Genomic DNA, 27,634 nt, shown 5'->3' on the forward strand with positions numbered 1-27,634 from the left:
ACAAGAAGATTACTTGCGAGAGGGATAGCGGATCCCGGATTAGTAGCAACTGATATGATTCGGAGTTATCTCCATGTAACCCTAGGCCGGGGGTGCTTATATAAACCCCCGAGCTTAAACCCTAGAGGACACGTTCCTCGAGAGCCACTCTCGCCCGGGAAGCTCTCGGCGTAGCCGCCGACTGAGCCCCCCCATTGTAATTCTCCACTGAGCAATAAAGATCTAGCAGGACGTAGGCCTTTTACTCTCCGGAGGGGCTGAACCTGGGTAAAACCCTTGCGTCTCTTGCACCTCGACCCGTAGATGGCAATGTTCCCTTCCCCTCGCATCAATGAAGTGCTACCCCCTGTAGCATCTGCCGTGGTTACATCCACGACACTTCCTCTCCTGACGAATCGCCTCCGTTCTGGATCTCGTGGAGATTCGCCTCGACGAACTCCGGCGAGCTCTCGTCCTCGCCGACGATGGGTGCGCTCCTGGGGTTGACCTGGCGCGGGTGCTGCTCGCAGTACTCGTGCCGTCGCCTCAGGTGCTCGCTACGGTGGTGTTGGTTCGTGTTTGGGTTCGCCGGCGTAACGTCGGCGCCTACCCTGGACTTGCAGCTGTTAGGGCCGCGCGAGCACTGCCTCGCCATGCCCTAGCCTCTGCTTCCAGGCGCAAGTAAGTTACTGCACTTCCTCTTCCTCTTCTCCATATCTGTGCGCCTCCCCTTGTTACTGTTCTTCTTCCTCCTCATGCTCTGTTGCTCTCTGGTGGTCATGTGATCACGCAGAGCCATGCTATTGCTGCGCAATTTTCCTGTGCTTCTGTCTACTGCAAGCTCATGGCCAAATTACCAGTTACTGGTACTGACCCATGTTGCTTTGCTTGCTATTTATGCTGTGCTTGCTTATCTTGCTTTCCTAGCATGCTCTGTACTTGCCATGCTCTACTGTGCTTGCTCAAAAGCCTGCTATGCCATGCTATGCTTGATTATGGCTTGCTTGTGCTGACTGGTATATCATGCTTGCTTGTCTAGGTGTATTTGTGATGCATCAGTGACACTTGTGTGTGTGCCAGTGGTGCCTGTGATATGCTTCTGTGCTTCCGATGCAAGCTAGTGATCCATTGGATCATTCTTTGCTTGTTGGCTAACTTCCCTGCGTAGCTTGGCTTGCTATAATTGATCCATTTGATCAATTCAATGTCAGTGATGGCTTACTGATTAATACTGTGGCTAAGTGATTCAATTTCCTTGTGATGCTGATGCTCAAGCATCACTATGCTGTTGCTTACTTAAGCTACTGGACTTGCTCCAGTGGCTATAGTGCAGTGATTAAACTGTGTTGCCTTATATTATGTTGCTGTCAGTATTAAGCATGGATCTGTGATAAATCCATGCTTGTATTATTTAAGTTATGATGAACTGCTTATGCAGTAATGATTTAAATGACTTGCTTGCAAATGATTTGGCTATTTATGAGTGTCTAGCAAGCAATTGAATCTGAATCCATTCTTGGATAATGATGTGCTATATTTGGCTGTCATTTAAATGGTGCTTAAGTGTGATGTGACCTCAGTAGCTTTGATACTGATTGCTTGCTCACCTATTTAGTTGGATCTTGTGGCTACTCAACCTTTGCTTGCATATTTGGGAATCATACTTGATATGAATGCCAATATGTTTGCCTGATGAAAATCTAGGGTTTCTGATGGTTCATAGCTTAGGATTTACTGTGTAGTCTTAGCTGCTAATCCTTGCAATTCATCTACTGGTGCTATCTGTGCATGTGATCTGGCTAGTGTGTGCATCTGTGCATGTGTGATAGTTTCTGTGTACAAGATCTGTACCTAGATGCCTTTCATTTTTAGTAGCTTTTGACTGGCAGTAATCCTTGGTGAAAACCAAGTGATGATCTACCCATATGAGCATCTGCTCATTCCCATGCTTATTTCATGCATATGATGGATCAGATCCATTGGATCTGTCCAGGAACTTGGTATACCTTGTTCCAGCTCCTAGTGTGAAATATTTGGTTGATGCAGACTTGGGGTTTTACGTGCACGACCCTTCACCTCCGATTAATCCGGTTGATCTTCTCAGGTCACCATGATTCCTGGTGGCTAAGTTGGTTGTGTTGGTTTCTGTTCTTGAGTATGAACTGGATGAACTGGTGCTTGTTCTTGCTTCACCCTTACCTGGTGATTTGCATTTCTGGCCGACTGTCATGGTTCTAGGGTTTGTGTGCTATTTATATGGCCTCTACTTCTCCCCAGGCCATGACACACAGGCTCATTTACTTTATGACTCACCCCTTGCATTGCCTTGCTGTTGCTTGCCTAGCAACAGCCTTCATATGGTGAAACTTGAGCCCCTGTGGCTTGCTCAGTGTTGGTCTGCCTATGTTTATCTGGTGCTGTCCAGGATTTTGGACAAGCACAAGTGTGCTGTGACAGTTTGCACTGTCCAAACTGAACCTTGTGTTAACACTTATATTCTGGCTAGTTCTTGTTCTCTGTTTGATTTTGCAGGTTTGAATTATGCTATGGCCAGAAGATCATCCTCAAGCCACTTAGTTTAGGTTTAGTTTAGAATTAAACTTGTAATTTTCCTTTTCTTTTATTACTGATCATTATGTCTCAATTCTTGTATCAAGAATATTGTAAAGACTTTGTATTTGTGTTACATATCAATAAAGCTCAAGTTTTGGTTTATGAGCTTTGTATTATGTAATGTTTATATTCTTGGTTAAATATTGTATTTGATATTCACTTTGAAATTCAAAGTGATTTGAATTTTATATCTTGTGTTTGAATTTTAAATTCATTGTTATATTGTATGATGTTTATATTTAAATGTTTAACACATATCATATGCAATCATTTCCCCAAAGTAACAAGATACAAAAGAGGTCATGTCGAAATTTCCCTAACTCACATTGCCTAACCCTAAGTGCAAAATGAGAGAGAACCTCGATCCCTCTTAGGTTTAGTTGCAATAAGGCGCGAAAATTTCCCCCGTTTTGCGATGAAATGCACATCCCATTTCTAAATCTACCCTTCGTTGTTCCTATGTTCTGGGTTATTACAGATAGCGGCCCCGATAGCGATTTGGGGGCCGGAAGCGAAAATGGGCTCGCACCGGCGTAGGCCAATGTTCGAACCCAATAGAATCGTCGGCAACCCCGTGCCGGCCCCTTGGCCAAGGGCGCAAATCGGACGCGGCGGCGCCTCGCGAGGCTGAAAATTTTGGGCGTGGGAGACGCTTGTCAGCCACACATCCCAAAAGTCGACATCAGCGGAGAGTGGCGGAGCAGATGCGTCAGCGGATCATTCAATTTTAACCTAACCGTCGCCTACCTCGCGACGGGAGTTATTGCGGCGCAGCAGCAGTGCAGTTTCCGCAGACGCGCAGCGAACCGTCCCATCGTGCGCGCCTTGCTCTTCGTGCCACCGTTAATGAGCGCCACCGCTTCCCCGCCTCCATCTGTCCTATAAAAAGGGCCGACTGTCATCGTACCCTAGCGCCTCTCTCCCCAACCCTAGCCGCCACCATCTGAAAAGACGACGCAATGTCTGGTCGAGGCCGAGGTCGCGGCCGTGGTCGTGGCCGTTGCCGCGGCAGGGATGCACGCACGTTGTCGCTTGCGATGTCGTCGTCTTCATCGCCGAACATGGAAGAGGAGGGGCCCGTGCTGTTCGAGTTTGTCGTCGTCCTCAAGGGTGACCCACACGACATCCAGAGGCTGCCGGACACCTTCACCGACATCGTCGCCGACGACGAGCGCCCGGGCTCGCTGCATCTGCGGGAGGCTACCTGCGGCTTCTGCCTGTGGATCGTGGATGTGATCTACGACGCGCGCGGCAAGATGTACCTCCACATCGGCTGGGAGAAGTTCGCGTGCTACCACCGCCTCCAAGCCGGCTTCGTGCTCATGTTCTCCTACTTTGGCGAGAGGGACATGACCGTCAAGGTGTTCGACGAGACGCGTTGCCGCCGCCACTACCACGGCGACAGCATCGAGGAGAATGACGACTGAGTGTTGTTTCTTCGCAGCGAATATCGGCATGCATGTTTTTGGATGTTCTTCCTCGAAAGAACCAATAGGGGCGCCCTCCCCAGCAGGATTTTCCAGTTTGGGTGACTGGGTGTGCCCTCGAGTGTCTTTCTTGGCAGCGAACACACGAAACCTACGATGACCGGCCTAGTTAGGTTTAGTTTTTTTGCAATGTTTTATATTTGTGTCAACCATGGTTCAAACTATGTATTAGTTTGTGGGAAACCATGTTCCAAACTATATCTTCATGTAAACGACGTTTTCAATTATGTATTAGTTTGGGGAATAGAATGTTTCTTCTCTTTATTTGATTTTCTATGTATTTATTTGTGATTTTAATTCAAAATATTTATCGGGGCCACCGGTTTGGAGGCGCCGGTGTGGAAACAGCTCCCGCAAATAGAGGATGCAGTGTCGACGTCCCCCAAACAGATGTGTCGATGCCTCTGTCCGGCGACTATTTGGTGGGCGTTGGTGGAGATGCGCTTATCACCTGTTTCGTGTTGATTAACTACTTGTTTGTATCTTGCCAGATAGAACTGTCCACATAGTTGCATATTCTTGGGAGCGGAGCGTCATGGTTTTTTACACAGAGGTGACGCTAGGAGTAGGAGATTCCTTTCTACATCCGCTGAATGCAACACTGCCGCAATGCAGCGAGACCCCGCAGAACCCAAATGCAGCAGTGACTGACTAGCGGTCTCTCAAGTGCACCGCGCCCTGGAGCGGACGTACGCGGGAATCGGGTGGCTTTTGTGCCAAAAGTGTCAGCGTGCGTGCAGCACCTCGTCCACCTCACAAAAACACACACCAAAAAAACTCAGGCCTTGTCCGGTTGCGCACTGCCGGCCCCCGGCCCAGCATGCGCTGCAGCATCAGCATCAGCATGGCCTTTGCTCGTGAGAGATGCCAAAAAGCAAAGCGACATACTATATTTTTTTTCCTTGAGGAATTGACCGGGGATATCCAATCGAGAGGATGGCGCACATCAAAAAAGTCCGACGCCTTGCTGCAGCTAGCATCCTCTCAATCGTGTCTCACTGCACAAATCTCCGTTACCAGATTCTCTCCCTGCCGCCCTCTCATCGGATCACCGGTCCAGTATACCCCTCCATATTTGCTCTAGCTCCAAGCCTCTTTCAAACCCATCACAAATCTATTTTACATCCCAGTTCACATATCAACAGGAGAAGCATAACAAAATGCTGTGACTGAATATGAGTTAGGTGTTTCCACCAACTCATGGCCGTGAAAAGGAACAAAATACAACTTCACTCTGACATGGTATAGCTGCCCCAAGTTGTGTATGTTCAGAGAAATGGTGTATGTGTTCAGACTTCAGAGGCAAATCCGACGCCCACCCAGGCACGCCTCAAACAAATATCAGGACAGTGCAAAGAATTTATATTTGGAGTAGCAGCTCAAAGCCCAGGACAACAAAGATCAGGATAGTATGTGAATGCTGTTATTCATCTCGGTTCAGTTTTTACAGGAGCAACCAACTGAGTATAAATAACATTATAACATAAATTAGCATCCGGCTTGGTTTTCGAGTGTCTGGGAATACAGCAACTCGTTCAAGCCGATACTCATGCAACACGGAAAAACCAGAATGGCTTGTATATGTAAAATGATATTATTGTGAGCTCTCAAACGTTGAAATTCCCCGAAAGCTTTATGTGTTTCTCCCTCCAGGCAGGTCAAACAGCTCAGGCATATGTGCGTTTGTGAGCTTGGTCCTTTTAGTGATCTGTTTCTGCTTCTTCTTGGCCTTCGGCTTCTTTGGCTGGCCATTGATCTGCGCCGCCGCACGCCGCTTGGTTGTGTCGGTTGCTGGCTTGTGGCCGTTCTTCAGGAGCTCCTTCTCAATGTCTATCATGTCCCGCGGCAGCTCTATTTCCCGGTACAGTTGCTTCAAATCAGCATCAACCTTGATCTTTGATTTAGGATCATTCGGGTACGCAATGTCTTCCTGGGAGTCCATGCTTGACAGCCACCAGATGTCACCAGAGGCTTTCAGAGCCTGTAAACAGAAACTGAGACTTTAGCTGTGTGTCAGATTTCTGGGCTGAATTTCTGCTAAATCCAGAAATACACACTGCAATACATTGGGCATTTGGGCATATACAATCCACAACGAAACAACAATGCTATTTATTGAACAGTAAACCATCTGCCTAGGTCCAATATATATTGGAACTGCCCTGTCATGCTTTGCTGCTCTATTTGTTACGTAGAAGAAAGACCACTACAATGAACCACCAGTGATTTCATCGATTCCCTATTATTGTGTTTCATTACTAGGAAACGCTGTTTTCCAGTAACATAATTCAACAGCCACGAGATACCTCTACCTCTGTATATTCTCCACTGGTTCAAGATAATCAAACATGAAATTATGTGTTTCACCAACTTCCATTTTTTACAAGCGGTGAACTGACCAGCAGTTGTAATACTCCAATAGCCTCTAACTAAGATTGTGCAGAGTTCCACAGTATTTTCATGGCAAACAAACACTAGTCTAACCGGAAATTCAATTCGGCACATGGGAGCATATGCTCCTGCCACCGGAAAAACATTTTGAAATGTTCAAAAAAATCAAACAAAAAATTTCTCGCTTACATATCAACATTTTACGTGCGCACATCAAGTCTTGCAAAAAACCGACATTTTTTGTGACTTGTGTAAAAAAGACAAATAAAACGTCTCGTACACAACCTTTTTTACACAAAAATTTGTCTTTTTTACGGATGGCACTCAAAATGTCGGTTTTCTGTGAAACCACTTTTTGAACGTGTAGAATTTCAAGATGTATCCGCTAAATTTTGTGTTCAAAATTTTCAACATTTTAAAAGAGCATTTAAAACGAAGTTTAAAAACCGGGAGCATATGCTCCCGGGTGCCAAAACGCCACTCCCCTAGTCTAACCTGCAATCCACATTTATATAGCATTCAATATAATCGGGTAAGAAGAATTTAAGAACATAAACAGTGGAAGCCCCAGTAACCATACTTCTACATAATATGCATATAGAAGCAAGGTTTCAGCCCAAACCTTGGAAAACAAGACCACTGTAATTTCTAAGTCTAAACAGATTCAATTATTTCTGCCATCAAACTTGATGCAACAACTTGCAAAATACTTGAAAACACACCAGGTTTCTCAAATCTTAAGCAAAGAATAACAGTATCACCTGTAAGTCTTCCAATACAGTTGGATACGCATCCTTGACCTCCACAACAGGAAGACCCTCAGGATACTTTCTAATCAAATAAAGCAGTTGATCTTTTCCATTCAAATCATGCTTGGACTGCATAAGTACAAATACCAGGTCAATATGCATCCTAAAAATGAGTGAGGTGAGCGATTGTGAGGACTACCAAACTCTAGAGCATATTAAGGGAAACTTCATTAGTGAAAAGGGATCTCATCCTGAAGATTTACTTGCCCACAAGATGAATCATACAATATTCGTTACAGTTTAAGCTGTTGCAAGATTGGGCTGACAACTTAAAGGGACTGTGTGCTAGGCATCATCAAGTGTGTCTGTGCTCCTTGAGTGTTCAGTGAGAGAGAATGCAATTTTGCAAGGGATTAACAAATTTGGTGTCTTCTCCATGAATATATTACAGTTTGTTTATCGAGGTATTAATTTGTTGACATGGTTAGCAAAATGACAATATGATACTCAATGCATATACCTTGTACGAGAAACGCTTCCCATCAAATTGTACTTTGAGATTGTTCCTCAGGCTGTCAAAGACGGCCTTGTTACTATTAATTGCAACATACGTTGCATCGTTTATTTGCTCTGCCGTATAAGCTTGTCTTGTCTGCAAGTTCAGAAAACACAATTATTTCAGAGAGGGCACACTATAACATGAATTCCAGAATAAAAGTTGGAAAAAGTCATTTTCTGTTCTTACCATACCACGAAGGCTGTCATTTTGTGCCAGTAAGTTGAAATATTGCTCGACTAAAGTGTGCAAAGTTAGGTGCAAAACCATTTTCAGTCCAGAGAAAAATTGTTATTTTTGCCTAAGGACAGCTACCATCTGATAACTGTGCTGGAGAGCCCTTATATAATTAACTCTACCACAGTGCCTGTATATTATCTTCTATTTGACACACACACAAAAAAAAGGAACAGCAAAATCATAGTACATCACTGCTCAGATCGTTTCATCATTATCCAAAGAAATAATTCACGCAGTATTTTTTTTTTCAAAATGAAAGACATCATACATAACGGTCAAATGTAACCAAAGAATGACCTCGTCAAATACTCCCTCCATTCCACATTAGTTGTCGCTGATTTAGTACAACTTTGTATTAAATCAGCAGCAACTAATATGGAACAGAGGGAGTAATTAACAGCTTGCTTTGCGCAATCAGTTACACAAACTATGTTACAAGGCTAAAGCAGCAAAAGAAAAGAAAAAACTATGGAAGGCAAGGCAATCTCATCAAGTTGAACTTGTGGCAAATTACCTTGTAAAGAAGCTCAATTACTAATTTGATCTGTGCTCCAACAGGAGACTTCCTAATAGAATTGATGTGCTGAAGCCTTTCTGTATCATTTGAGAATTTAATAGCCGGTGTCTGTTTTGCTGGAGCCAACGGAGCATTCACTGGCCGAGACCTCGAAGAGATTTGCAGCTTGGAAGTTGAAGCCTGGGTTGCAGCAATGCTGGATAGAGTAGTCTGGCACCTCTCCTGCTGCTGCTTAAATTTGCTGAGGCGCTCATTTAGAGCCATCTGGACAGGAGATTTGACAATACTACTTGATTAGTTATATGCCATCCAACAACATAAACGATTACCAAGGGTCTGTATATATGAATCTGAGCAAGAGAGAAAAGAAGAAGCAATGCGTAAATTAGAGTTTAAGACGGAATGAACAATAGAAATGCAACACATTCATTTCAGATTTAAGAAACTATAGTCATAAACAGATTAGGTTAGTATATACAGGTTTTAAGGTGGTCCTAAAACCACGATCGTTAATTACTCTACCACCCTGCTATTGCTACTTTTATGTAATAGCATCAGACCTAACCTAGCATATGACATTCATGTATCGCAAAAGGACTCCACGGTTTCATTCGTTCAGCACAGCAACATAGCCATCGAAGGGGGCCGCCCACTAGGCGGTTTGGTCCCTATAGGACGCTACTAAATCCCGTCCAAAATTCTCCGATCCGGATCATGATTTCCGTCCACGAGACCAAAAATCATGATCTCGGGCAGGACAGCAATCAAATCGGATCAAATCGAGAAATGGAGGGATCTCAGAGTAGGGAAGCCATACTGGATCCGCGACGGCGGGACCGATCCGGCTCGCTGGACGCGGCTTTGGGCGATTCCCTGGGGGGCTAGGGTTCCTTCTTCCTTGGGCGAAGGGAGAGAGACGGAGGCCTAATTTTTCCCCTCTGCTGAGTGGGTGGTAGGGTAGCTCGCTCGCTGGGAGATATTTAGAATGGACTCGGGCCTCGGGGTGGGTTGCAACAGGTACAGGTCCAACCCTGTTATTGGACCGCTGAACCTCAAGGAAATTTCACCCCGCACCTCTACTCCGACGAGCTCAGGCGCCCCGCATCCGCATCTGCGAGCGAGCGAGCGGCCGGCGGATTGCTTGGTTTCTACGGCGGCGTACTCTCTCTCTCTGCAAGGAGGTGCTAGGGTAAAAAAGCGAGGTTCGGTCCAGCGGGCCGACGGGACAAACCGGACCTATTGCATCTACAGTATTCTATAGTGGTGATGAGTCGGTTCCTAATGGGCTGGCTGATAAGACGGGAATGTGGGCCTTTTCACTTCCAGCAAGCTGGTGCGTTTTTTCCTTTGCGAAAAACAAAGGAAAATAATCCAATTCCGGAGAGAACCAGCCATGGAGAAATGAAATCCCACACCACCATAGGCCGGGCCGGAGTTGCTCAAGTATTGGCCGCCCGAGCTGGGAGCAGGCGTTGCTGCAAGCGATTGTAAATAATGATGCATGCATAAATAATGATGTATGGTGGCAAACATTCCATCGTGCCCAAAGTGGCCCTGGGAGGGGGTTGCTTGAACAAAAAGACAAGGGGTGGAAAAAGATCTAGGCAGTCCATGCACCACAAAAGATGAAGATTGTCTTATGGAGGCTTGCCCATGATTGTCTTCCGATAGGCTATCAGCTTTGTCGGACACACATTCCAGCATCCCTTTCCTGCATTTTTTGCAACCGGATGGAGAAAGTTGAACACACATTCCTTTTATGTGATTATGCCGCGTGGGAGGGTATCAAAGAGATATATGGTATCAACATGTGTCGCCGTTTCTTCAAAACTCCACGTCAATGGTTGTTTGATATTCTGATGTGATCCACAGATACTCAAGCAACAACTATAACCATAACAATCTGGCACATCTGGGAGGCGAGAAATGGTGCAATAAATGATGAAGGATTTTTACATCCGAAGCGAATTGTTGAGAAGACGCGAGCCTATATAGACATGGTACTCGAGCACTGTGTCAATCAGCCCCGTGTTGCTCGGTGTGGGTCAGTTACATCACCTCTAAGATGGACTCCACCGCCAGCACTGTATTGATAAATGTTGACGCTGCCATCTTTGCGACTTCTCGACGGATGGGTATTGGTTCGGTGATTCTGGATGATCAAGGACAGTGCTTATCAGGTTTCTGTGAGCATCAGAATGAAGTCATAACACCCTGAACTTGCTGAATGTTTGGCGATAAGGAGAGCGATTCAGTTTGCACAGGCAGAAGGCCACCAACGCATCATATTGGCATCTGACTGTCTATCTGTAGTAGGTTAGCTGCCTCTGGTTTGGATCGGTCGACGCTGGGTGTGGTGGTTACAGACATCAAAAGAATTGCGGCCTCCTTTTCTTCATGCATTTTTCGTCATATTCCTCGTGGTTTGAATGGTGCGGCACATCTGCTAGCTTGTTCCTGTGAGAACTCCGCTTTTTATGAGCTTCCATGATCTAATCCCGGATTTCATCCGGCAAACTCTATGTACTGATGTTAAGTTATAAATAAAGAGCCATACTTTCTCTCAAAAAAAATTAGGATGTGCGGCGCTTAGTTAGCACCAACCTGATCGGTGTATATATAGGATTCACCCGTATGGCTCGCGTTAGGCGTCAAATAAGGATTGCCCGGAAGCAGCATAGGTCATAGCGGCCTGGCAGTACGGGCCTGGGCTGCACGGTTCCCCCGGCCTTCGAACCGAGCCGCCGGGCTGAAGAATCATTCGGACCTTGAGTCGTCGCGAGTCACAGGGAGAGAAAAAAAAAAAGCGAAAGCAGTATGAAATTCGATCACCAGCACATATTTTGATGCGAATGGATATGAATATGATGATGCTCTGCCCTGGCCCGTGGGGTTTCTTGGATCTGCTGCTTCCTCTGTCCCTTTTTGTTTCTTGGATCACGTACGATGCCACGAACCTTTGGCCACATGGCATTGGCAGCAGCCAGCAGGCGCGAACCAAAGTTGGCGGCAACATGCCGGCGCGATCATTGTTCATTGGTGAGGATCTGTAAAGAGGAGCATGATTCGTTTAGGCATGCAAGAAGACTTGCAAGGAAGAGTTCATACTGGCCATCCTCTATATATGTCGCAGCTTGCTTGGCGCAGTTAAATAAGCATGAAGATAAGAAGCTCAAGTATCCTAGTTTTGGAGGAAGGTCGAGATGGGTGTTTTGAACTGTCGCCACTCGCCAGGGCCCTAACAAACCCTAGTTTGAGGATAGAACTATGGTATGGATTCTCAAAACCCAGTATCAGTATCAGCAGGGAAGCATCAAGCATGGCCGCGCCCTGTAAAGCAAAAGGGCGCGAAATCAAAAGAGACTGAAAGAAGCAAAAGTGGGTCGATCGAAGAGATGGCTGGCGCCATGGTCGGCGGCACGCTAGCTGTGCGTGCGAATGCAACGGGACGCATGCATGCCGCTTCTTTTGAGTCTCCTCGCTTGCTTTGCTGGCCTCGCCATTTTCTCATGATGATCCTTCTGTTCCTCGTCTAGGGATCACCACCGCCTGGATCGATCGATCGATCGGCATCGCTCGCCCGCTCGCTCGTCCTAGCCATGATTCACCTCCGTTCACTTGTCGAGCTGTTCCCATGTCTGTCTCCTCCACGCCCGTCTCCCGATCTCTTCCTCCTTTAGCTTTGCTCATCCTTTTCGCTTTCTCTCATCTCGAAACCGTGGATGAAAGTGCTCCACTGCTCGTATGTACGGAGTATCTAGTTTATGGAATGGAAGGAGTCTGTAGGTAGGGGTGATCCCCTTCCGATTTCCTCAAAAAAAAAAAAGTTTATGGAATGGAAGGAGTCTGTATTCAGGGCTCCTTGACATGCATGCATGCATGGGACCAAAGGCACAAGGTGGAACTGAACTGGAGTAGCTTCTTGTCCTACCAATATTGTCATTGTTATTCCATGAATCCATGATGATTTCAATCCAGGTAAATATTGCAGCCGTTGCTGAGCATTGATAAAGGTCGTCGTTTCCAGTGGTGATTTCTGTCCTCTGGTATTTCTCTGCAGCAAACATTCTGCAGTGCAGTTAACCACTGCGTGTAGCTCTGCCGTAGGTTCAGAGTGGCGGCAGGGTGGTTCACAGACTGCGCATGACACTCAGTTAGGCGCACTTCCCTTTTCCGTCCTAGTAGATCCGTGTGATACACTTGATGAGAAATTCACTTTTGCGCCCAAATTTCACGCCACATGCGTGCAGTCCGATAACACCTTGGGGCCAGGTGGGCTGCACGTACTTTACCCTTGCTCGATCCCTTCACGCTGCTAGCTGCTTGCTTGTGACCTTCAAAACAAAAACAAAAAAAGCTACTTGCTTGTGTCCCTCGAGATTTATTTATGCTCACACGTTCTACAGCTAACTGAAACTGTCTTGTCCGTTTGATCGTGCTCACTTCAGGGACCAACTGGTGATCTCATGGGTTAATCATGACACACTTTTACGCTGCTGCGTGCCTCCTAAGTTCAGATTAGCTCGGAAGCAAGTGCTTTGTTAATTTTATACTAGCTACTAACCCTTTTCGGAAAAACAATTGATTGCGTTCTATACCTTTTACTGTAGCATGCTGGTTATAAACAACCAAGCTTTTCGCGCGAAAATCTGAAAGATAGAAAGCATGCAGGTAAATCATTTCACTGGATGATCCAACAATTAAGTGGAATGCCAGGTTACTTCACAGATACTACAGCTATCTCACATCAACACTCGTGCCTAAGATAACAACCTAGCTCCAAGTGACAAGAGCATCTGTGCGAACTTGGGCACTTGGCAAAGTCTGGGAGAAATAATTTCACGGTAACAATCATGGCCAGTAGTAATCACATATATGCCGAATCTTGGAAAAAAGAAAGACGAGACGTATCTCCAAAGAGGCCATCCATGATCAGAGGCGCTGATCGCTGGAGCAAGAAAATCGCCGAGAATTCACTGTCCACTAGACAACCAAAGCAGACTGATCGACGGGCCGATACATCGTCCACCTATCGATGATCGATCTATCTCTCTATCCGGCTGGCTGCCCACCGCACTAGTGCGGATTCTTGCTGCTATCGACCAGGCATCCGGCGATCCATCCGGCCGGTGGACATGGACGTGCACTGGAATCTCTATCGTATCCGGAGACATGACACAGGTGGTTTGCACGAAGCGCGCTTGCTTTTCTCGCTGGTGGAAGAATATGGATCCATCGGTGATCGGTTCGGTTCAGTCGTGTCAAGTTTGATCAGGGCATTGACCTCGGGTGGAAGCTCATTTCCCCCCTTCCCCCTCTCACTCGTCTACAGTACCTGAAGGTCACTTTGTCGGTGCCGGGCCGATCCGAAGCTCATCTCGCCGGCGCTGCCGGTGGAGATGGGCGGAGGAGAGGCGCCGGGGTAGTTAGCTTAGCTAGGATTAGCGTCAGTTTGCCGGTAGGGGGCTCTATGCCCGGTAGTGGAGGCGGAGGTCGAGATCTGGCCGCCTGGATCTTGACTGTTCTAGGGTCCTACCTCCTTCTTCTTCTCCTCCGGCGGTCGGAGGGGAGAGGGAAGGAAGGGGTTGGCGCTTCCTTCAATAATGAAGCGGCGGAGCACCGCCTGAAGAAGTGCGGAAGCGGCGGGCGACGCCCTTTCCTGGCCGGCCTTAGCGGCGAGGGGGAAAGTGTGCGCCCGTTGGTGAGAAGCGTCGTCGACAAGCTCCTGGCCGACCGTGGAGGCGAGGAGGAGCTCGCACAAGCCGGCGCCAATTCTTCTGCATCTTCCAGGAGGTCTTACCTGTACTGGATTCAACTGGTGGTGGCCGGCCATCGGCTCGGTTTCTCCCTGGCCTGCCGTGGTGGCGAGGAAGGAGAAGCTGCCGATTTGCCGTCTAGCGCCTATCGGAGCCAGTCGCTGCCCAAGTGGTGTTATCGTTCGGCTGCTACAACTGTGCTTCACAAGCGACGACGTCTGGCGCCGCCGCTATTCGTGGCTTCTCATGCCACCTGCAACTCTGGTGCCGAGCTCACCATGAGTTCATCCTCTTCCGCTTCGCCTGGACGACGCTGCTGCGCGCCAGAGCTCTTGCGGAAGCTCTTCTTCGATCTCAGCTCGGGTCTCATAGTTGACACCACCCCAAGTGGCATGTTCCCCGGCGGTGGCGTCGACTCCCGAGCGGCGAGATCTCCTGACTGCGGTGGAGAAGACCAAGGACTCGATTGCTTTTCTATTTTTAGTCCTAGGGTATGTTCTGTAAAAGTCGCGGCCTTATTTGTTATTCCCCAATTTGTTAGGAGCCTCGATGTAAGTTGTAACCCACCGACGGATTAATGAAGCAGCCTCTGGGACCTTCGGATCCTCCTTTGCTCAAAAAAAAAAAAAAAAACCTCGGGTGAAAGGTAGGAGGAACGGAACTCACCGCTGCATGACAACCCTTGTCCTGCCCTCCGAGAAGACGCCTGCCTAATTTTTTGTTGTTGGCTGAAGCCCTCGCTCATGGCAATTGCTTTCGGCGAGCCAGCAACGAATACGTTTTTCCCGTCAGTTGTCACTTCAGATTCTGCATTTTGTAAAGAGGGAATTTGGCACTGCAGATTGTAATTGAACATTGCGCAAATTAATGGGTAGGTGGCGTAGCCAGCAGGTGTTAGGGTGGGGCATGCCCCACCCTAACATTTCATCTTTGCACATATTTCAGTGAGAGAAAAAGAAAAATTATTATTTTTAGCTCATATATACATAAGATTAGCATGGTTGCCCCACCCTAAGAAATTGTTCTAGATCCGTAGGATAGCCTCTAGAAACCTTTACAGAGATCAGTACTTTTCTTATTCCACGGAGAGGTAGCACTTTTATTGGCTCAAAACCCAGGATCAAGGTGAAATTCAGGATTGGAGGATTATCTAATGGAGGTTCAAGTTTTTGCGTTGTTGAGGGACTTGTTTGGTGTTCCGGACTTCACAGCAGTGGTATGAAAGTGGGGGTAGCATCACATGTGAAGTTCGGAGTCTTACTTTTCAGGGTGAAAATCCAAGATCTGGTCTTAACTGGTTGTGCCTAGCAATGTCCTTGTTGAAGGCATTGTTTTTAGTGCGAAGACTATCTTCATGGTGAAAACCTAAGATCTTTGATCGGGTGACGGCGGCGCTGGTGCACTGTTCCCTTCTTGGAGGTGTCGCTTTTCAAGAGTCTGATTTTCCGGTGTTGTCTAGCTTGGTGGTGGTTGTATTACTGTTGCTAGGGTTGTGATACTGTAGCGGGACTTTCATTTTTTAGTTTATTTTTTTGGCTGTGTGCATCCATAATGTTTTAGGGCATTGCGTTGTTCCAGAGGCTGGATGTAATTGGTATTCCTTCGATATTAATATATTTTCTTTATCGAAAAAAGGTGACACCGTACAAAATATAGAATCCTAATATTTGCCTTGGTATTATGATAACCCTCTCGGGATATATTTATAGAGGTATATGAAAGAGACTGGCGAATTTGAGTGCAAGAAAATCATTGTTTAAACCAATCATCTCTTTTACTCTGTTAATGCAATTATAAACGTGTTAGCGCATGTCGTATGTATAACTTTGGATGTACGTGAAGTATTTTAGCAACAGAAAAACACGTCCGAGCATTGAGCATAGCAGAGCAGATGTACGTGAATTAGCTAGGGCTTGTTTTAATGATAAAATTTCTTGTAATTGGGTAGATGAAGCCCCTAGTTCCATTCTTAGCAAACTCATAGAGGATGTAACTATAAGTTGATGTCGGAGCAGCAAGTTTCTTACGCACTCTTTTCCTTACCAGGGTACCTACGGGGACTGGAAGGTTTTTAATGAGGCGACTTGCTTGCTTAATATATTGTGTTTCAAAAAAAAAAAGGACAAACCGACCACCCTAGAAATTTTGTCAAAAAGGACCACCTGCCCCACTGAAATGTCAAAAAAGACCACCTGTGAACGAAAATGCCAAAACTGCTGTGGCGGCAGCACGGCCAGGCGACGCGTGGCACCTGCCGCCGGAGCCGGTGGCGGCAGGGCCTGCCGCCGTCAGTCCTGGCGGCACGTCCGCCTCCGTGAGCCGACCGACAACGCCGCGACGCCGACGTCGCCCTGCCGCCCGTGCCGGTGGCGGCACGCTGAGCTGGCAGGCCTGCCGCCACCACCGGTGGTGGCATGTCCTGCTGCCCCGACAGCCCTCCACAGCGCGCTGACGGCGCTGATTCCCACGCTGATGGCGCTGATTTCCACGCAAACTGTGTCAGATTCGGGCTGTCTCTGATTCTGAGGCTGTTTGCTCCGGTTTGGGTCTATTTGGCACTAGTTTTTGCACTTTCAGCTATATTAGAGACTGTAATTGTACAGAAAATTGATTGTATGATTCTCCGACATGAGTTGACATCCGCCGCTGGTACAGGACCGTGACCACCGAAAGTGGTTGTTTCACGTCCTTTATAAGTAGCAGCTGGCCAGCTATTCCTCTCATACGTTTTCATCTTTCTTCGCGTACGAGAGCTCACAGAAGAACAGCTCGAAGCAGCCCTCCCATGCCATTGTTCTTTAGTGATTGATTAGCTAATTGAGTCACTGATTGAGCCGCTAATTGGGTGCACGAAGCAGCGAAAGAAGAAAATTAAGGTGAGTTCTTGTAGATCGCCAATTTTATTCGTACATGCATATGTTAGCTGTTGCCATTTGTGGTGTAGTGTAGTATATTTTACTCTACTAATTAGGCAAGCAACATTGTATTAGCATATTATGTACAGAGAGTGAGATTTTATGAAGGATGTAATTTAATTTGAAATAGAACAACACGTAGTGCAGCGTACTATTATTGCATGTATGACTGAAAATTAAAGAGATGGATAATTTGTTGAACTAATAACCGTATGTTAGGAACATGCTTTAACTCGCAAATTTTAATGTTAGGAAGAATATCTATCTGCAAATTAAGGTATATATATGATGTCTTTTAATATTTTGTCTTTTAATATTTAGAAAAGGAAGGATTAATTATTTTCGTAAAGTCTTACCGCCATGTTAGAATAAGTGTTGTAATGAAAGTATTAAAACAGTAATATGATTTAAGGTAGGATGTTACTAATATTATTTTAAAAATCTGGTTGTGCGGTAGGTACGATGGAAAATTTGGTAGTGTACTATGGGGACGTCGTACGTGACGAATTCGGTGGGGTGGATTTCTCGAACTGCGACTCGATGGAAGTTGCAGTGATAGATATGGTCAATAGAGCATTTGCGGATGTAAGAAAAATCATCCGAGCCCCATTTGGTCAGGGGATGCGTGGACAGAGGATGACGGTTGAGGCTCTTATCGTCGTAGAAGGGAATGGACCTGCCCGTTGGGGTTTGCGGGAGGTAAAAAATGATACAAATTGGCGTACGTACATGAGGTTTGCAAGCACACCTGGTGCTGCTATGTACGGACGGCCGATGGTGTATGTGAAGTTTATTTCAGCTACTGATGATGCTGGAAGCAGTAGGAGCGCTGCAGAAGAGCAGCTGTCCATCACCGCAGGCCCTAGCACCGGCCTGTCGGATCAGCTTGCCATCACCGCTGCTCGTAGCATCGACCCATCGGAGCAGATGCCTAGCCACCATAATGTTGACCCAGGATATTGGTCTGCGGTCGTCGACATCAGCGAACATGTGGAGGGATTGCGGATGATGATGCTCGTTCATCTTCGTCCGAATCATCGTCGGATGAAGAAGGAGTAGGTCCTCCCCAGAGGGCGGTCCCAGGTCCAATGGACCCTGACTTCCTGCAGACCATGACCATAAGCAATGAATTTCGGTCTGTTCCAGGCCTAGGAGAGGATAGTCTGCTAGTTGGGCAAAGTTTCCCTGACAAGGACTCCGCTGACCAGGCAATAAAGAGGTATGCATTGAGCATATCTCGGGAGCACAGAGTGAAGCAGTCTGATCGAAGTCAGCTAAAAGTGATATGTGTCAAATTGAATGAGGGGTGCATGGGGAGAGTGATCGCTCGAAAGAGCTCTGGGGTATGTCAGCCCTGGCATATCTCAAAAATAGAACCACATAGTTGCGAGCAGGTGGGGGCTATGGCTAAGCACCGCAACGTCACCGCAAAATATTTGTCACATATCTTGCAAGTGGCGGTGGAAAAAGACATCAATGTTAGTGTGAAGACGCTGCAAGAGACTGCAGAAGATCAGATTGGATTCTCTGTCAGCTCCGGAAAGGCAAGGCGTGCCAAGGAGGACATTTTCCAGAGGCTATATGGCACATATGAGCAAGCATATGACCTAGCCCCCAGACTGCTCCATCAGATATCATCAAGTAACCCGGGGACTCAAGTATCCAGGAGAGAACGTCCACACCCCAGGGAGCAAAATGAAGAAATACTTGACCGTTTATTCTGGGCATTCCCGCAGGCTATACAGGCATTTCAACACTGTCGTCCGGTGTTGTCAATAGATGGTACCTTCCTCACTGGAAAGTACAAGGGTACACTCCTGTTGGCGATCGCAGCAGATGCAAACAATCAGCTCCTTCCTATTGCATATGCATTGGTGGAGAGCGAGAACAAAGATAGCTGGTTCTGGTTCTTATGCTGCTTGAAGATTTCAGTTGTCGGAAATCGCCCCAATGTTTGCATCATCTCTAATCGCAACACGGGGCTATTGAGTGTGCTCGAATTTATGAAGGTGGCACAAGATCCAGAATGGGGGTGGCCCGATCTAGAGACAAGGTGGTGCATGCGGCATTTGGCAGCCAATTTTTACTCAAAGTTCAAGAACAAGAATTGGTTCAAGCTGTTCAAGAGAATGTGCATGCAGAAGACAGAAGAGAAGATGAATGCAATTTGGAGTGGAATCAATGCCGAAATTGAGAAAGCTGCGTTGCCGCAGAGAAGAGATCGGAGGGGCAATACCAGGACAGTTAATTTGTCTACGTGGATTGCCGAGAGTTGCCCCGATTTAAGCAAGTGGGCGCTTTCTCACGACTCTGGGGCACGGTACGGCATAATGACCACCAACATGTCAGAGGTGTACAATGGTGTGCTAAAAGGTGTGCGCGCCCTCCCTATCACGGCGTTGATTACTGAAACTTGGAACCGGACTTTGTCGTACTTTGCAGACAGAGTCCAGGTTGCCAACGCTCGGGACGCACTGAACAAGCCATGGTCTGAAAAGATGCAGCGACATCTCGACGAGAAAGCAAAAAAGTCACAAAGCCATGGTTTCCGTCAAATTGACGCACTTCGGAATAAGTGGGAAATACATGTACGCGCCAAGTTTGTGAGAGGCCACCACAGAGGCTCAAGAAAGCATGCTGTCACCCTCGGAACTAGCTCGTGTGAGTGCAGTTGTAACAAGCCAAAACTTTTGGGATACCCTTGTAGTCATGTCCTCAAGGCTGCTTCTGCACAGAACATCAGCGTGCAGTCCTACATATCTCCGTACTTCAACACATACAACCTACTGCACACATGGAATGGTGAGTTCTGGACATGGGGCATTGAGTAGCACTATAGGGATGTATGGCCGGATAAATCCACCATATGGGTTTCGGACCCGACGTTGAAGAGGACCGCGAAGGGTCGACGTCAATCTCGCCGTCATACAAATGACATGGACCATAGTCAGTTGGGAGAACCACGCGCGTTTGCAGATGTTCCGGTCATGCGCGAAGGGAATGCCCGTACCGTAGCAACAACAACCCAGCTTGATGTTAATTATAATAATTTGTAGTCATGATTTGTTGTAATAAATTTATGATTATTTCTATTCATGATGTGATGTAATATATTTATAATAATTTGTGCGCATGATTTGCTGTACTAAATTTATAATTACTTCTATTCATAATGTGTTGTAACATATTTATAATTATTATGTTTACAGGTGATGACGTCGCACTTACCAGACCTTTTAGAGGCGTCGTTTGATGCCGATCACCGTTGTCACCAATGGTTGGACCCGAACGCCCACTTCGACCCCCCTCAGCCCTTCAGGCTACGCGGCATCAAAAATAGGCTCCATGTTCACGCTCGTTATATGGATCACTTGCGCGCTCACGGACTTCTTTCATATTCCAAGCTTACATCAAGCAAAGAGAAGTTTTTGTTGGACCCATCTCTTATGTCAGCCCTTGTTGATCGTTGGAGACCTGAGACCCACACTTTTCAGTTACGTTGTGGAGAGTTGACACCGACCCTAAAAGATGTGTCCATGATTACTGCTCTTCCTATCATTGGTAATCCAGTGGTCCCCCAAGCATATTCTAGTAATTGGCCGCTACAGGTTGAAGCACGGCTTGGTGTTCCATTTCCTGTTAACACCCGCAGTGGGAACCGTCCTAGAGGTGTGCCTCTGAACTGGATAGTTACACATTTTGCTAACTTACCTGCCAAAGCAGATAATGTCACGCTGGCACGACATCTATTTGCATATGTGCTGTATCTCTTAGGTATAATGTTCCCTTCGTCACACGGTGACGTTGTTCTCCCCAGTTTGATTAAAATTGCCGAAGAGATAGTAGATGGCCCCTTACCTCCCAGGCCCATATACAGCTTTGGTTCAGCCATGCTTGCTCATACATACAGGGGGTTATGTCATGCCACCCAGAAAAAATCTAAAGGCCACATACTTGCCGTCAGCTATGAGTTTCTTCAGCTATGGTCATGTGAGTACCTACCTGTTGGACGTCCCCACCTATCCAACATAATCCACCCATATGATTTTGGGCATGCTATACATGGCCCTCTGACATTTGGATCTCGTTGGGTACATGCTAAAAAAAATTGGTCAACAAATGTGGTGCACGGTTGTTACCCGGAATACCACCAGGAGTTTGAGGGGCTAGAGGATCACATGATCAGATGGAACCCATGGACGGATGATGGCGCTGTGTGGGGTGCTCAGCCACCTACAGCTGATATGTATACATGCTCCGACTTGTGGTTAACACGCTGCCACCTCCTCTTTCTTTGGATGGTTGAGACATATAACCCAGAGCGTGTTATGCGGCAGTTTGGGCTCTATCAGATTGTTCCACCACCATTACCAAGGCGACTTGACAATCTAGTTCACACGTAAGTGCGCTCATTTCAATATAAAATGTACTGCATTTTATTTATGACTTACATCTTCCTAATTAAATATATCATTTGATTTCAGGCAAGATAATAAAGGTTTGAATTGTCTTGATCGGAGCGATCGTAATAGACAGTGGATAGAGTTGTGGATTAATAATGCGGCATCCGATGTAGTGCAAGAGCATAGGTACATTTTGTATTAAATTATTTCGATTATTTTTATACATGTGCTAACGACAATTATTTCTTATATTGGTAGACCATATAGTGACGTCACATACGACCACTATAATCATTGGTATCGCAATAGCACAAGGATTTTGCTCACCGGTCCTCCACCAGAGAGGACGACAGATGCACTGATTGTAGGGACTGAACGAACAGCAGCATACCATCGCGATACCTCGGTACTTGCAATTCTTTAAAAATATGAGTTTATTGCAACTGAAATAAATATCCACACCATTTTCTCATACTTTGAATTTTCTATTTTCAGATACAAGAATATAGGGAGATCGCTCGGTCTGCGTCGGATGCTTTGCGGCTACGAAACGTGAATACTCCTGAAGGAAAGTCCCTGATTAGGCGTATTTTTAATACGGCCATGAACGGGCTTAAAAGATTTGGTTGTGCTCGAGATGACGATGTTGTTACACGAGAGTACGACATGCCAGATGCACCGTCGTCTAGACCCAGTATGGCGCGTACGAGCAGTATGGCGCGTACAAGCAGTATGGCGCGTACGAGCCAACCTCCTACGCGGAATCCATCATATGCACGCGTCGACTCATCTCAACTTGACCGCTCACAATCAGCTCGCATGTCTCCGCCCCATGTCGCCTGATGTCTACGGGTGCTTCTATTCTTGTAGACAGTGTTGGGCCTCCAAGAGCAGAGGTTTGTAGAACAGCAGCAAGTTTCCCTTAAGTGGATCACCCAAGGTTTATCGAACTCAGGGAGGAAGAGGTCAAAGATATCCCTCTCAAGCAACCCTACAATCACAAAGCAAGAAGTCTCTTGTGTCCCAAACACACCAAATACACTTGTCAGATATATAGGTGCACTAGTTCGGCGAAGAGATAGTGAAATACAAGTAGTATGAATGAATATGAGCAGTAGTAACGACACCAGAAAAGTGTTTGCTGGCGTGCAGTTGATGGTAGTAATATTGCAGGAAGTAAACATGCAGTAGAACAGTAAACAAGCGATGATTGCAGTATTTGGAAACAAGGCCTAGGGATCATACTTTCACTAGTGGACACTCTCAACATTGATCACATAATAAATAAGTTCTCTTCCTTTGTGCTACATATACTCTTGTTTGATAATGAACACCATTCGTTGTGTAGGGCTACAAGAGCACCTCAATGCCGGAGTTAACAAGCTCCACAACATTCGGCATTCATATTTAAGTAACCTTAGAGCATAATAGATCTTTGCAACTTAAACCGAGTACTAACATAGCATACACATTGTCACCTTTACACTATGAAGGGGGAATAAATCACATCAATACTATCATAGTAATAATTAACTCCATAACCTACAAGAGATTATGATCATAACCTACGCCAAGTACTACACGATGCACACACTGTCACCATTACACCGTGAAGGAGGAATAGACTACTTTAATAACATCACAAGAGTAGCACATAGACTAATAGTGATACAAAGCTCATCATATGGATCTCAATTATGCAAGGCAATTCATGAGATCATTGTATTGGGGTACAGAGACAGAGATTAACCACATAGCTACCGGTACAGCCCTTAGCCTCGATGGAGAACTACTCCCTCCTCATGGGAGACATCAGCGGTGATGAAGATGGCGATGGTGTCGATGGAGGAGCCTTCCGGGGGCACTTCCCCGTCCCGGCGGCGTGCCTGAACAGAGACTCCTGTCCCCCAGATCTTGGCTTCGCGATGGCGGCGGCTCTGGAAGGTTTCTCGTACCGTGGCTTTTTCGTATCGAGGTTTTAGGTCGAGGAGGCTTAAATAGACGAAGAGGCGAAGTCGGAGGGCTGACGAGGCGGTGACACAACAGGGGGGCGCGGCCCAGGCCCTGGCCGCGCCGCCCTATCATCTGGTGGCCCTGTGGCCCCCCTCTGCTGACTCTCGGGTGTTCTGGAAGCTTCGTGGAAAAATAGGATGCTGGGCATTGATTTCGTCCGATTCCGAGAATATTTGCTTACTAGGATTTCTGAAACCAAAAACAGCAGAAAACAGCAACTGGCCCTTCGGCATCTCGTCAATAGGTTAGTTCCGGAAAACGCATCAAAACGATATAAAGTGTGAACAAAACATGTAGGTATTGTCATAAAACAAGCATGGAACATAAGAAATTATAGATACGTTTGAGACGTATCACAGCCACACAGGTATTATCAGATACATCTAAAATTATAAATGCGCGTACGTTCTTCTACAAGATTTTACAAAAAATATTATCTTCTGCGCATTAAAAATAGGAGGAGAATATTTTCTCTACTAATCCATTCGGGGAACGATTTTCATACACCCAAGGGGAGACTTCAAACATCGACAACACCACCCGCGTATGTTCATATTTTATAAATAATCACTCATACAACATAAAATTACGCCTATTATTTACGAATATTTTCCATCCGCAGCAATCTTTTGAACCTGACTGGTCAGAGACGGAAGCTGGACTCGGCTACAATATGCCTCCTCCACAGGTTCCTTCAATTTTAATATATAATTTCTCCCATAAAAATATTCATGTCTATTACTTACAACTAATTTTTTTACGCAGCAATCTTTTGATCCTGCTTGGCCCAACATGATAGCTGGTTTCGGCCACAATATGGCCCCGCCACAGGGTACTGAGCATATGCAGGAAGAATACTATCCCGGAACTTCTAGTCAACCTGAGAATCAAGGGATATTTAATGAATTCTTTGGAGCTGACATTATAAGCACACAACGCAGTTTAATTCCTCCGGCGACACAATCTCAACATGTATTACAAACTCCACCAGAGAACTATGAGGCCCACACAGATGAGGAGCACGAACAGTACGGTCGAGGTTTGCGCCAACATCGTATACCAGATCCTTGGTCGCCTTCTGGTGCTAAGCAGAGACCACCACGCCGTCGTCGATAAGGGTGATATGTTGACGACTCTGCCATATTACTATTACAATAGTTACCAGTAAAACAGATCCTTGGTCGCCTTCTGGTGCTAAACAGTAAAACAGAATTTAAAATACGTAGTTACTACAACAAATCACTCTATTTGCCATGCGTCCAGCGTGGCCATTTTCCAGTCTTGTCGCCGCGTTCTTCTGCTGCCTGCGCCTCAGCAGCCCTTTCTCTTAATCTCTTTCTTTCCGCTTCACGGGCCTCCCTGCGCACCTTCTTCCTCTGCATACCTACGTGCAGCCTCATCATCCATCCGCTTCTGATTTACCTCGCGATTTCGAGCTTGCTCCGCCCTTAATTTTTGTATCTGTCTCTCTCTTTCTGCTTTATCATTAGCAATAGCCTTTTCGAAACCTCCTCCTCATGGAACCTTGCCCACACACTCCTCTGTTTTTCCTCCACCTCACGGCGCGCCCAATCCGGCTGCTCCTGGTCTATCCAGTGAAACCAGTTGCAAAGGGGCGGCGGAGACTGCAACAAAAATAAGACGATTAATAAATGAAAACTAATGACATACAAATATGATTTTTAATCATGCTGTTACAACATACCGCAGGTCTCGAGGACGATGAACTTGTATGTGCGGGTGGATCATGATCGTAGTATGCGCACATGAAATATTTCATGCCGAACTTATCCGAAAAATCCACCACTTCCTTCAACTTCGCAAGGCGGCCGCACCAACACCTCTCTGCTCTAACCCCCGGCGGCAAAGTTGCATTCTTTCCCTTCATCGGTCTAAAATCCTGGTCTGAGCAAGGCACACTCATGCTGGCTAAGGTATGAGCACTTGTGTACCAAATAATATCAGCGAACTGAGCGAGAGAATTAGGCACACTCGACGCTGGCTTTTATAGCGAACTGAGCGAGAGAATTAGGCGGGAAAATTTAGCAGAACATGCCTCAATCAGTGCAATCAGCCAAAAAGCAGTACAATAATTCGAAAAAGTACGTGGGAATCAGCGCCGTCAGCGCGCTGTGTAGGGCTGTCGGGGCAGCAGGACATGCCACCACCGGTGGTGGCGGCAGGCCTGCCAGCTCAGCATGCCGCCACCGGCACGGGCGGCAGGGCGACGTCGGCGTCGCTGCGTCGACGGTCGGCTCACGGAGGCGGACGTGCCGCCAGGACTGACGGCGGCAGGCCCTGCCGCCACCGGCTCCGGCGGCAGGTGCCACGTGTCGCCTGACCGTGCTGCCGCCACGGCAGTTTTGGCATTTCCGTTCACAGGTGGTCTCTTTTGACATTTCAGCGGGGCAGGTGGTCCTTTTTGACAAAATTTCACCACCCTAAGCTTGCCGTCGAAAGAGAGCCGTAAACAAAGAGAAAGAACACTAGTATGATTAAACTGGATCAATCTGGCGACAGGGACACTTAAAATTCTCCCAAGCTAGCTAACCCCATGCATGTGCGCGCTTCCATTCTTCCAAACTTTCCAATCCCCTTTCTTCCAGCGACGCAAACACCACGCCTGAAGCGCACGGGGATGGTGCTGGCATGGGATCACCGGTGCGTCACACGAGCCGAGACAGCCCAGAGGAAGAAGAAGATGAGCTAAACTAAACCGAGAAAGGAAAGAGCAAAGGAGACGACAAGATCTGCACTGCACACACCCGTGCAACGGAAGTTGCCAGGCAGCAGCAGCAGAATCAATCAAAGCGGCCGGCGCTTCCGCGGTGCTCGGCTGTGCCGTCGTGCGCGCGCATGCCGGCGCAGTGCAGGTGGATCTGCGATGATGCGCCTGCCGCGGCGCTGTACGCTCCCCGGCCGACCGCGCGAGCGGGGAATGGAAAGCGAAGGCTGCCGGTGCCGGCCGGCCTCCATGGATCGATGGATGGATCAGATTTGGGGGCCAGCGAGCGAGCGTGCGCGGCAGAACGTGACGTCCCAGCACACCATGCCTGCCTGCCTGCCTGCCGCCGCCTTTTTCGCTTTCCGACGACGGACGAGATCGATGGCCACCGGCCTACATCTACATAACGATGCTCTACTGTTGCTCACAGGTTTTCGACTGTTCAAGGGGTCTTGACACTGATTGAGGTGAGGAATGTCTGCTCTTTCAAGCGGCTGGTTAGATTGTCAGCGTATCAGCCAAGACTGCTTGTCGAGAATCATGTTAAGAGCCAGCCATTCATCCTAATTCCACCCCAAAAACAACAAGTTTAGTGTTCAACGTATTCAGCGGTACAGCGTCACCTTGAGGTGGTGGAAATCCTCAGTGCACTCTCCATCGATTTGGAATCTTGTGCAGCTGTGTAAAACCAAAGAAAGAAAGAACGATAGCAATAGCTAACGACGCGTCCATTCCCCCCCACCCCCCCACCACCACCAGCTCTCTCCGCTCAACAGTACCTGGTCGCTCCCCCTCCTCGGCCGGGCCGATCCGAAGCCTCTCCGCCGAAATAGCCGGCCGGAGACGGTGGAGGTGGTGCGCCGGAGTAGTCTAGGTCTAGATTAGGTCTCCTCCCCTCTAGTTTCTTAGTTTACCCTTGTGGATATTGGCTTCATGCTTGTTCTGAGGTGGTGGCGGTGGAGGCTGGGCTACTCCCTGCTGCTGGCGGTGGTGCTGCAGCTGCTCGTGGCGCTCCGGCGGTCGGAGCCAGAGACGAGCGGCGGCAGAGCGGCGTCATCCTCTTCAATAAAGCTCATCATCGATCCACCAGATCCGGGTGAGTTCGTCCTGGTTCTCCCTCTCTCTGGTCACCGTGGCGGTGGAGACTGGGAGGGAACCTCCGACGAAGGCGCGGTTGACGGATCTGCTGGTTCCTTATCCGGAGTTGTTCTTCCTCGAGCGTATCACGCGGTGACCATGCTTGTCACCGTGATCTTCGGCCAAAAAGGTGGCCTGACTTCTTCAACCTCC

General features: G+C 47.2%; 2 protein-coding genes across 3 annotated transcripts; one reads left to right on the forward strand and one right to left on the reverse strand.

The window, feature by feature from the left end:
- Positions 1-5,480: 5,480 nt before the first annotated feature.
- LOC127296943 (transcription initiation factor IIE subunit beta) lies at positions 5,481-9,624 on the reverse strand. Of its 2 annotated transcripts, none has more exons than XM_051327192.2 (5): positions 9,607-9,624; positions 8,530-8,796; positions 7,740-7,871; positions 7,232-7,348; positions 5,481-6,060 (listed from the first exon to the last, which is right to left on the reverse strand). In XM_051327192.2, the coding sequence occupies exons 2-5, from the start codon at positions 8,794-8,796 to the stop codon at positions 5,713-5,715; spliced, it is 864 nt and encodes a 287-aa protein (XP_051183152.1). In that variant the 5' UTR covers positions 9,607-9,624; the 3' UTR covers positions 5,481-5,712. The 2 variants fall into 2 exon arrangements, with proteins under 2 accessions (XP_051183152.1, XP_051183151.1); XM_051327191.2 differs by lacking the exon at positions 9,607-9,624 and adding an exon at positions 9,350-9,570.
- Positions 9,625-18,291: 8,667 nt separating this feature from the next.
- LOC127347985 (uncharacterized) lies at positions 18,292-20,034 on the forward strand. The gene has a single exon (XM_051374108.1). The coding sequence runs from the start codon at positions 18,292-18,294 to the stop codon at positions 20,032-20,034; it is 1,743 nt and encodes a 580-aa protein (XP_051230068.1).
- Positions 20,035-27,634: the final 7,600 nt, after the last annotated feature.

Source organism: Lolium perenne, chromosome 4, assembly GCF_019359855.2.
Source record: "Lolium perenne isolate Kyuss_39 chromosome 4, Kyuss_2.0, whole genome shotgun sequence".
NCBI lineage: Eukaryota > Viridiplantae > Streptophyta > Magnoliopsida > Poales > Poaceae > Lolium > Lolium perenne.